Source organism: Dermacentor silvarum, chromosome 7, assembly GCF_013339745.2.
Source record: "Dermacentor silvarum isolate Dsil-2018 chromosome 7, BIME_Dsil_1.4, whole genome shotgun sequence".
In the NCBI taxonomy this organism is placed as follows: Eukaryota; Metazoa; Arthropoda; class Arachnida; order Ixodida; family Ixodidae; genus Dermacentor; species Dermacentor silvarum.
The window spans coordinates 78979198-78991585 of record NC_051160.1 but is presented as its reverse complement, the minus strand read 5'-3'; the positions used below and the strand labels follow the sequence as shown (position 1 = coordinate 78991585).

The 12388-nt window shown below is 48.1% G+C and overlaps 1 protein-coding gene across 1 annotated transcript; it reads right to left on the bottom strand.

Moving 5' to 3' along the window:
- Nucleotides 1-443: 443 nt before the first annotated feature.
- LOC119458987 (uncharacterized) lies at nt 444-1494 on the bottom strand. Its single transcript, XM_037720837.1, has 2 exons — nt 1174-1494; nt 444-464 (listed from the first exon to the last, which is right to left on the bottom strand). Exons 1-2 carry the CDS (start codon nt 1492-1494, stop codon nt 444-446), a joined length of 342 nt encoding a protein of 113 aa, XP_037576765.1.
- Nucleotides 1495-12388: the final 10894 nt, after the last annotated feature.

Below are 12388 nucleotides of genomic sequence, written 5' to 3'. Positions count from 1 at the left end.
GTGCAAGCACCTAGCGATGCTCACAATGCTGTTGACGTCGCAAATGCAGCCACACACTCCTCAAGTAATGTAATGCATATGCTGCGCACGGGTTGTGTAGAACATGCCGATTACACTGTTTCGGAAAGCCCGCCCCCTCAGATAATTCAATCGAGACTCCCTGTTTCGGGCCAGACCGTGTGGTATGGGGTCGTCGTTGTTATCGAGTTCGCTACTACTGCTGGTGCTGCTGTCGTCATCATTTTCATCGTCATCGTCTTTGCCACCCTCAGACAGCCGAAGATTGTGTGTGCAACACAGCACATGCAGCGACAATTTTGGCCGCACGTTCTGGCTCGTATAGAAGGGTGCGGTACCGCTGCAGACAGCGGAAACGGCTCATAAAGAGCCCAATACACCTCTCCACTACGGAACGCAGTGGAGGAGCCACAGGAGCCACGAATCTAAGGGGTAGCCGCTGTCACCTGCATGAAAATGGAAATGGTGCACTGAGTACTGCTCTGACGAGAGGCAAGTTGACAACTGAGGAAAGTTACAGCACCATTAAACAAAGGTAGGGTTCAGACGTTGCAGACCTTACACTGTCGTGAGTCCCAAGTAAGAGCACGAGTTGGACATGTCCGCCCCGACACTAACTATTAACCAAATTACAAGCGTACTACTCGGTGCCTCCTGGAGCTGAAGAAATCAACACTTACGAGTGCTACCAATGATACAATAGTAGCACTGATACGTGTTGCTTTGTTCTGCTCCTGGCAGGTACTTGGTAGCATGCTTGTAACTTAACACTTTGAAAATTGTCAGTGCTAGCACTAATTGGTTAAATTTTTTTCTACTTAGACCGGCACTTACTCGTGTGCATGTTATTTAGTTATCAGTTTGTGTTGGGGCGGGCATGGCGTTCTATTCCCTAATGAAGCGTGATTGCGACAAAAAAAATGCTCTGTCTTACTGATGATGTATTCACCGGGATTCGCGATGCGCGCCGCCTGGAACCACCGGCGCACATCGGTGAACGAGTCGTGATCCGACCCTGGTCGCATGGGATGCACGGCAGGATCCTCATGTCCGCGTCGAAGATATGCGGAAAATGTGAACGGATGAAGTCCGCGTTGACAATGCAACACAACTGTCAAAAGAATGAGCAGCACTAAAAATGTGACGTATACTTACGAACATGCAGTTTAGGGCGGAGTATCCCTTGCGGCACATGAATGCAGCCTTGCGCTCACCCTTCGGTGCGATAATGGCAACGAGGCTGCCATCCACGCATCCGATGACGCCGCGAATAGCACCGTGCCGAAGGAAACCCTCCTTCACAGCTGCCTTTTCCTCGGACGTCTTGTGAAATTGGACCGACTTGTTGCGGGGACCTGCGTTCAGGACAGCCTCTGCCGCGCGTCGCACGCACTCGCTCATGGTCGACTGCGACACCCGGATCGTCTCCTCACTTCCTACGGACGCTTGGAAGCTTCCGGTAGCAAACAAACGCATGCCGCTCCACCAACAGTCCCGTCGCGCGCTCCACTTTTAGTTCCCCCGCCAGCTCCTCGCACAACAACCGCACCGTTTCCTTGGAGAGGTGAAAATGCTCTCGAAAATGGTCATCCGGCATGTCAAAGGCGTTGTCCGGCTTTCCGTGTCCACGTCGGTGACGGCGAAGAGCCACCGCCTTAGCAATGAGCAGGGCAGCCATTTTTTTATGCGTTCTGAAACGACCCTACCTCTGGCGGTGCTAAAAAACTGTGACTTTTGCTCCGTCAACGTCATTTTGACGTAGCGGGTTTTTGAGGGTTCCCGACGTCGCGTGATTGACAGACAACATGGGCGCGGCCCGGTCATTTTCGACCAATGGCAGCCGGGTGATGACGTCAAAAGTCACAGGCAAAAGTAATAGAATTGCAACAAAATAACACCCCAGATTTTTGGGGTGTTATTTGTATTGTTATTTGTATTGTGTATTTGTAGTGTTATTGTATTATATTGGGCCGGCTGTGTTCGTCGCTATCGTAGTGCTATCGACTGTGTTCGTCGCTATAATAAGTTTGATTATTGTATTTCGCTTGTTACAAGTTCGCTTATCGTGCTTATGGTGCTTCAATCACTCAACCTCGCATTGATGAACCTGGCAAAAGTTCAGTAAATTGCAGGCTGAAATATAAATATTCAAGCTTCACCACTCGCTTTGATTTATGGACATATTCCAGCACTCATCAGTTAAGTTTTAATATTACATGATATGGTTTCACTTTGGAATCACACTACTACGTTCAAGGTTTTTTTTTCTTGTTTGCCTAGGATCTACGACCTACGTACCAACAGCCAGTGCTTTAGAAAGTGTGCGCACATATAACTTGAAGTGCGTACTTTGTGATCCGTTCCTATGAGAAAGCTAACAATATTTTGAAGTATGCTCAAAGTTCCGTCGTATTGCATAGAGTGCTGGACTTGTTACATAATTTGGCGCCGCCGGCGACAAGAACCAATATCGGGTGTCATTCTTTGTAGACAACCGCAGGAACTCTGTGGTATTCCAGAAATATCAGGTCGTGAACGAAGCCGCCATTGACTTCCCGAACACATCACTACAGATGAGCTTCTGAATCTCATTCTGGCTGAAGCCTAAGTGTCTTCAGAGGAATTTTCACAGAGAGATTCTTGAAAGTAAACATTCCGCTGCGTCTGTTCAACAAGATAGTGTTGGCACCACTAGAAAGAGGTTTCATGCTTTATGTGACGAGCTAACAAGTATTCTTCGAGCCACATAAATTCAACAACAGCAAATGTCACAGCAAAGCTCAATTATTGAGACTTTGGCTTCTGCATTAACCAAGCGGGCAAATCATTTATCCCAAATAGCACGTCCTGAAACGTTCGACGGCTCATCCGACAGAGCAGAAGGGTGGAAGGCTTTCCACTGAACAAGCTGCAAAGAGCAATGGATCGCTTTCCGATAAAGACAGGGTGATAAACATGAAATAATTCCTTAGCGGGAAAGCAAGAAAGTGGCACGAGTGGCGACTTTTGCAACAGGAGCCTGAAATTTGGTGTAAATGGAAGGAGACTTTCCTCCTGACTATCAGCAAGAATCCGGTTGAGCGGTGGCATGAGTCACTATTCCACCGTTTAAAGTCCAGCATGGCAGTCGAATATTTTTTGGTGAAGCTGCGCCGGCTTCGCTTCACTGAAACTGGACTGTCGCTGTCATCACTTCTTGCGCCAATCGTCCACGGCTTGCCTAGAAATTCAACGAGGGCGCGACTGAAGTTCCTCCGGTCAAGTGAGCGGCTCGAACGACTGTGACGCTCCCGAGTTCCTTTGTGTGTGTATGTGCGTATTTTTTTAATCTCCCTCTCTTGCTATGTGTGTGGATTTTTCTTTATATTTCTGTATCCCCTATCGCGTTCCCCAGTGCAGGGTAGCAAACTGCATATCTACTTTCCGGTTAACCTCTCTGCCTTTCGCATCTTATTTATCTCACTTTTCAAAGACACAGTTTAGCAAAAGGACCGAAAGCGTTCGAAGTGCTACTAAAGCTATTTCCGCAATCCGGGACTAAGCGAAGCTAAAAGATCAGACAAGCCAAGTGCCAGTTGTTTGGATCAGAAGTGACTGTCGGTGTATGAAGTTGCCTGGTCTAACTTTGGCGCGAGCATCGCAAGACCTATTACTGCCGGCACATAAACCCACGGCGTCAAAAGATGAAAAGCAGGAAGAAGCAGAGCAATATTCTAATCATAGTCTCTATAGCAAATGACACCATCCAACAAGTGTTGTCAATGTATCGCATACACAACTCGAGGTGGACTGTGAGAGAATGCGAGGTCTTGTAGACGGCGCCACTTCAGCTTGCAATGATAAAAAAAGCAGAGGAAAAGCAGACAGCGTATTTACAAACAAGACAGTCGTCGCTCGAGGATACGACGGGCATGATAAGAAACAGTGCAAATGGATGTGCCTAGAACTCAAGTACCAGTCACGAACTGCATGAAATACTGCCACCGATTATAGAAGGTTACAGAAAGGTAGAATTGGTAAATGTCCAGAATTTAGGGAACCAGTGTGGGAGGCCTGATGACCTGATTGCGTCCAGAACGGTTCCAAGCTGCCTCAGCATGAAGTTCATGTTGCTAATGGCATAATATAAGGTGATAATGAGTAAATGAGAAGAAAGCAAGCATCACCGCAATTCAAATCAAAAACAAGTTGATCAATTTGGTTAAATTAGAAGCTTTTGATGTGTGCTTGATATGCGCGAATTTAATTGAGCCAAAGTTCTGCAGATGTCATCAGTATGGCTTTTCATGTTGTAGCGCCCATTCCACCACTAAATGGCTCCGTTCGCTAAAACATAATATTAGTTAATTAATTAATTATTTAGTTAATGAAACCAACTCGATTATGTTTAAACTAATATTAGGAAGAAACATTTTCGGCAGTCACGTTAGCCCATTGCGTAAAAACCACACTTACCCCCGAAGGGATGGTATTAAAGAAATAATAAATTCTATGGTTTGATGTGACAAAAGAACGATATGATTAGTAGACATGCAGTATTGGTGGACTATGGAAGGATTTGACCTGGACTTTTTTACAATGTATGCAATGCATGGCACACTGGCGATCGTGCATTCCGCCCGCATCAAAATGCGGCCACAACGGCCGCGATTTGATTGCACGCCCTCGGGCTTACCAGCTCAACGCAACGTCCAATCCTCCTACACCACCACGGCGGGTGGGCTGTTACTGAATTTGGTCGAGATTTATACACTTTAAGACCTGAGGCTGAGGTTCAAATATGCTCGCGACACCGTTTATAATAGAAATAAAAAATCACTCGTACGGTTTGCATTGATTACTGTTAAGCGAGAATTCCCTCTCCTTCAACGTCCCGTATCAAGGCAAAATGTGCACGGCAGGGAGAGGAGGCGAAGCACACGCCGTTCCGCGAGGTGGTTGCTAGGCAACGCACGTTGACGTCATTAGCAGGAGCAGGTTTTGTTCGCACTACACAGCGCAACCAAGAGCTTAAACAGCTCCGCTGTTAGAATCACAAGTATGGTTTGCATTGATTAAGGCTAAAGCAATAAATGACCGCAAAAGTTTTTGCGGAAACACTTCTATTTAAGGCGGTTTCGAGCTAAGCCTACTTGTTTATATTCCTTGTGGCGAGAATTGCAGCCCAGACAGACCGGACAGACGCGCAGTGAACAGATATTTTGTACGATTTCATGCCGTATATAATTGGCAGGACACATAGCCCTTTTAAAATTGAGTGTCTGATTCATCGGAACATACCTACAGCGCATTTGATGCCTATGCTTTTCTATCGGTCGACAGAAAGCACACCGGCGATGGCATCCATGCACAGAAACCGAAAGGTCATAACAAACGTAGAATATTTGGTTTTTACGACACTGTAGGGGGAAATGTACTTACAGGAGCTGTAATGAACATTTATTTGATGCAGTTTGGTATTTCTGGCAGCTCTTGAAACGCCTCAAGCACTCAGCGCTCTTCCATTCTTTTTGTTTCTATTTTGGCATAATCTGCAAACGTTTCTAAAGAAAGCGATACTTCTAAAATGTCGACACACTTAAGTGCGTCAACATTTTATTTAACTGGTATTTTATTGTTCCGTATTTGACGCACTTAAGTGCGTCAATAACGGAAGAATAAGATAGCAATGAAATATAAGAATTTTGGAACGTTGCTTAGGTCAATGTTATTTGATCACTTTTGAAATCACCGCAGCTTTTTGCATTAAAAAAACAAGTTTCTGATACAAGAATGATAGAAACACTTTCGTTAATTGCTTAAGTGATTAGTGGAGGAAAGAGTAAGCAATACTACTTTAAAAAAAGTTGTAACCTATTCTAGAAACCCTATCTTACGATGAATGTCGACATTATGCGATTAGCATTGAAGCACTGTAGCGACATTCGCTGACACAAATCGCTTCAGGTCTGTGGCATATGTGTAACCCTGTTCGTGCTTCGCACTTCCGTACGATCGCGGATCGCCATCTAGCGGCACAGCTGTGAATTCCGAGCTTGGCGCGAGTGTCCATATTTATTCTGACACGACATTTATTTAAATATATAGCAAGTGTTTATTTCCTCTCTCCATGGCGAAACATGGAAGGGTTTTTTTCATTGAATAGCGCACATATCTACTAGGTATCGACTAGGCCATACCCAAGGTATCAAAGTTACCGCCAATGACGTTCGCTGATGAGCAGCACATGCGCATGGGTATAGACGGTTTCAGTGTTTGCAAACAAACCTGGCTTGCCGCTGATTGGTTGCCCCATCGGAACTTCCGGCAGGAGAGCTAGAAGCACTTCCGGCTACGTTGTTTGAAGGCATGCGCGACGTGAGGCCGGCGTGTCGATGTTTGCACTGCTTGGTGAAAGCTGTGATGAGCTGATTCTACATAGTGAATATTGTCGAGATGACGAGCGACTACTTTAAGGCGCTTAGCACCGAAGCAAAAGATCGGTATCGCCAAAAGCTGATGTTTAATGGCAGAGAGCTGACCGATCCGCTGGACGATGATGCCGTGCGATTTCCCTTAGTTACACCTTCCCTTAGTTACAACCCCTGAGCAACAAGCGGAGCATCTTGGTGAGGACATGCAATGAACGCAGACTGTTGTCTTCAAGCCAGGTAATGGGACTGCCGAAAACTAGAAAAACTTTAGAGGCACTTTTTTCTTCTTTCTGGGGTTTTACGTGCCAAAACCAGTTCTAATTATGAGGCTCGCCGTAGTGGAGGTTTCCGGATTAATTTTGACCACCTGGGGTTTGTCCGTCTTTAACGTGCCCTACAACACAAGCACATGGGCGTCTTTGCATTTCGCAATGGCACTTTTAATGCTGCAAGATGGAGGATGAAGTGGTAAGCTGCGCATGTGTACATGCACATGTTTTCTTCGTCATATGCCTTGGTTCTGCTTTTCAATATGCATTCACAAATAGCTGTACATTCTCAAAAGTCGTTTAGTGCAAGAAGCCTAGGTAGACTGAAATGGGACTAACTTAAATGCTCACGAATTTACCATATTTAAACAAAATGAAACCTGGGGTGCTATGCAGGATGAGCCGAGTTTGGCGAAACTCGGGATCTTCACGAGCTCTGGCGACGCCCCAAGATAAAAGAACAAATGGTAACAAGACAACGTTTGTCCGTCGGCCCGCCTCCATTTTTATTGGTTTATCTAGATTCACTCTGGGTGGCTATCAACCCTTCGGCGTTGCCATATGGGTAGTCGACAAACTGGGGCTGACGCGATCATACGGTCGGTGCATGGTCGTGCATCTTTCATTTGTTTGTTGTTCCACCGAGTGCATTATAGGCACAAGCGAGTTATAAAATAAATGCATTTAGTACAATAATATAAGTCGCATTATTGTAGGTTATAGGCATTTTAAAGTTTACAAGATGTACACTGAATGTGTATTAGACTAATTTGCAGTTTAATACTTTCGCGTTATACCACGAAGGGACGCTCGTCCTCCTCTTTTTGTCTCTGGATTCGATTGGCGCGGCTCGCTACGTACTTGCGCTAGCATTTCCGAGCACCGATTGGTGTGCGCTTGGTGTGCGCTTGGTTTTCTCACTGGGCTTTTAACAGATCGCTCGTTGCTCTTTCTCTTTCCTCTGGATTAGATTAGTGCGGCTCGCTATGTGCTTGCGCTCCCATTTCCGAGCCCAGATTGGTGTGCACCTTGTTTTCATACTGGGCTTTTAACAGATCGCTTGTTCCTCGCTCTAAAGAAAGGCGGCGAATAGGGTGCATCGATGCGCGCGCGCATTGAGGCACCCCAGGTGCGATACGAAGTAAGCGTCGGCTAGTGCCTAGGTGGTTTGCCGCGCGCTTACCATGTAAGCACTCAAGAATGCCGGAAAGCACTCATACGACCCTATTGAAAAATCCATATGCCCCATAACTCCCATATCCAATAATCCCATATGAAACATATAGGATCCCATACAAAAACCCATTTTCCTATATGTCATATGATGTTATTGGATATAGGAGTTCTGGGGAATACGAGGTTTTTCAGTTTTCAATGCGGGCAATTCGTCACTATCAATAATGATCCCCGGTTGAACATTGGCTGCAATAATGGCGCCTAGCGTCGCCGCCTTTCGTCGGTCGACCTTTGACGTCGCAGCACCCCTCTGGTCGCGCAGAACATGCCGAAGACCCGTGGGCCTGTATCTTTAACACCGCCGTAATTTTGGGGGCTTGGCGGAAAGTTGTCTCCCGACATTAGGCGGCCTCGATTGTACTTTTACTCGCCGCGAAGAATGCACTCGTCGATTTGCGCCGCTATCTACCCGGGGCCACCGAGTGGAGGTCGCGCCAGCAGCTCGTCCCTCGCGAACTTACGGGGGTAGTTCCTTCAGTCGGCGATGGCGTGCTCCGATAGAGGAAACAAGTCGCTGGTCATCTCCTTCAACAGCCATATGTCTGCACTTTGGCTCACGCAGTACGTGAGCCAAATCATTTGTCGCCTGGAGAGGTGGTCTTTCGGACGGCCGAGGCGGTCCGTGTTGGCGAAGTAACTTCCTTCGCCTCTCTGCCCGTGTACTGCAGCGGTACCGTGTAACTGCGAAAACTGATTTCGGCAGTTGTTGCACCGGAAGGCAGCCCGGCTTCCATTCTGAGCCTTCCAATATAATGTGACCAATTCGCCTGCGCAGGTTGGTTGGTCCGGGTTGAACCCCAGGTGCTCGCAGGTGCCCAAGTACTCCGATGACAATGCCGGACCTGGCCTGGGGCTGGGGCGTGGTGGACGAGCAGCGCTTGAAACAGGAGAGAGCCGAAGCGATCGCACGAACTTTTCCTCCGCAGCCTAGTCACACCACTCTGTGCTAGGAAAGCATAGTTTGTCCGCCACGCTGTCTCCGCAGGCGACGGCCTTCGCTTAACTCGTCACACAGCCAGCGCACTGACGTTTTGGAAAGGCAAAAATGATGCGAAACTCTGCGTCGGTCATGTATAGGTGAACGGGTCCAGACGGTCATATTGACGCTTACTGCCGCTGAATGCGATGAAACAGGCTGCTGCTGCCGCCGCCATGTTCACGAGTTCAACTCGAGGGGGGTTTCGCGATGTACGAGTTTACCACGAGTCCGCCTGTCAATCAAAACCATAGGTCACGCCCCACGCGAGGCATGTAACTCTTGTGCGCGCCCACCATGGTTGGGCCACGCCCAACTTATTGTTTCGGCAACAGCGACGTGGTGCGGAACTGAGAGGCATTAACAGTCTTGACAGGCGAAATAAAACACGCACAACGCACTGTCATCGGTGATGTACTGAGCACCTATATAAAAAAAAAGCCTCGACTTTCGCTGGCTTATGCATATATCTTCTTGGGGTGTGATGGCCCCACAACACGGTTCTTTGCCTGCATGGTGGCGACGTAACGTACAGCAAATAATTATCGGCAGGTCACTGTAGCTGCTTGCAAGGCGTCGATGCGCCGCGGTGGACGACGATCCTGAGCAGTGCGTAGTGTTTTCCAACGACAACGCATCGCAGCTGTCATTTGAGATGGCTGCTCTGTCGTCAGTGATGTATCGGAGCCGCAATGTCGCAAACACGGTCAGCGGTCAGCGCAAACACACCCAGTGCGATGGCATTTCTTTATCACAAGCACGGCACACTAAACAATTGCAACACCTTCCTGCTTTCGAAGTCTAATTTCCTCACTGCACAGAAGAGCCCTCACCCGCCAAAATGCGACTGCTGCGCTGTCGTTACCATATCCATCTGCGATCGCTGTTAGCTAAGCAGCAGAGCAACCGGCAAGCACATTGGAGTGAACAACACAATCAAATTCTGCGTACATGCGCACGGAGGCACCTTCACTGGGCAAGCGGTGACAAGCAATGAATTGTGTCACTGGGCAGCACGCTCTTCTTCGCAATGCATCGCGGAGACTTCGCGCACGCAGATAAACTGGAGCATTTTCACTGTGCTGCGTCACTACGGACCCTACAATACCGCACAGCAATTTTGCAGCGACAGCCGTTGCCCCCGTCTCTATGACTGGAGTGTCGTTTCAGTTGGTAAAGCGGCAGCCTTAGTAGCCGCCTCAGTGAAAACGCCTGCAGTGAACAGCCATGCCGCAGCGCTGCGTTGCCATTCCCCTAATAGACAGGCAATGGACAGGTCATTGTCATGAATGACTTTATTCGTCATTAAACATAAATAAATGTCTCTCTCGCATCGATTTTATCGAGAATAGCACTGCAGCGCCCATGGTGACTGCTCCCCGTATGAACTCCCCCGTGCGTGCGACCCTTTAGAATGTATCTGCTTGTAAGCTTTCGCCTCACTGTCGCCACTCGCGGCAAAAAAGGCAAAATAATTCACTCGATGTCCATTTGTCATCACAAATTTATGGCATTCAAAACAAAAAAAGAACAATACATTAAGAAATAAAATGTTCGTTATCCTGTTTGTTGTATTTCAGTGTATTCGATAGAGGGAAAGTGTAGGTGCATGAATGCACCGCATGTGCCCTGTTGGCGTTCGACGGAGGATATAAAGATAATACCTGAAATATGAGGCACGCCCTTGACGCGCACGAGAAAGGCGTGGCAAGCGGCTCACGACAAGTGTGCAGATAGACAGCGGGACTAAGGTCCCTATATAAGAAAAGTACCGCCATCTTACTCTTTCCTACGCCGACTCCTCTCCTAAAGCGCTTGCTTTTTCTTTACTTTTTGCTTGCGAAAGCCAAGTCGACGGTGGCCCACCTAGAAAGCCCACGTTGAAGCTTTCAGGCCGGGCGCGCGCCGCCGCCGCCGCCGGCGACTGCGGCTGCGCAGAGGACTTTCAACATGGCTCTGAGGCAGAAAAAAAGAAAATATAAAGAAGTGAAAAGCGCGCGCTATCATCGTCCAATCGGAGATACAGGATGACACAGGAGAGAGTGAAGCGGCATTTGTCAAAGGATGGCGGTACTTTTCTTATATAGGGACTTTAAGCGGGACAGTTACGGTACTGCTAAATTACGATAATACGTTGATAACAATACGCGGCGCTGGCGCGTTTTGTTGCGCAGTCCTCTAAGCTTGAAGCGAGGAAGCACTGTGCAGCGCAGGGTGCGCTCATGTTGTCACACGCAGCTTTATCTCGACATTTCTTTTTGCCTGCTGTTACTGCACGTTCCTTGCTATCTCCGTTAACTGACTACCATCGAGCAAACTCGGGTAAAACTCGTGCGAACGAGAAACTCGGCGCATCCTGCATGGCACCCCTGTAGTGTTGGGCACGAGATTGCAATCCATAATTGGTCTCCGTTAATTCGTAAATGCTCTTAGAATGTGGCCGAAACTTCCTACATGCATGCACGGAAATCGCTAACTTTTCTGCGATTCTGCTGTGCGACACCGATACGAATGCTCACATGCCGCCATGGTGGCTCAGCGGTTACGGTGCCCGGTTGCTGACGCGATAGACGCCGTTTGGGCCACGCCTATCGCATGTCGGTCGAGGCGAAATGCTAGAGGTCCGCGTACTGTGCGATGTCAGTGCACGTTAAAGAACCACAGGTGGTCGAAATTATCTGGAGCCCTCCACTGCGGCGTCCGTCATAGCCGGAGTCGCTCTGGGACGTTAAACATGATAAACCAGTGCGCATATGTACCTAGCTAGTAAGCTTCAAAGTGCACTTGTGCCCCAGATACGAAAAACATTAAAATAAAACGGCGGCAGCATGGCACCCGCTAAACAATAATTTTAACTCATGTTCGTAGCATGGCGATCCACGCCGAGACACGAAACTGGACGAGCGGGCAAACTCGGGGCGAGAGTCGAGTTGGTCTCGCGTGAGTTACACGACATAGGGCCAGAACAAGCGTGCAGTAGCACTTTCATTATTCAGCATTATAGCAGTCTGGCTACTCCACGTAGTAACGTACCTTGGATGAAGTGAGCAGAGCAAAACTGGGAGCTCTTGGTAGGCTCCCAGATTTGAAAAACACCGTTGAGGAGTAAACGTAATGAAAACAGTCGAAGCTCCAAGAGATACTCGCTGTCACGCAACACAGTGAATGCAACAAGTCGCACTTATATCGATATACCCGAAAAATAACAAACAATACGCGCAGGACGAGCACGCGAGCGAACAAATACCACCAAAAACGAGCAAAGGAACGGCTACCGTAAGTTTCCTAGGGGGGCCGGATGCCGGCGCACAGCGTTGCCAGAGCGCGGTGGCGCTGGATGAAACCGTCTATATTCGCAGTCACACAAGTTCGTACCAAAAAGGTTTTCGAAGAGCCGCACATACCCAGGTACCCAATTTGGAGTGAAAGAAGTTTGTTTACGAAGGGCACAGACCTCCGTGCCGCATACCCTGTTA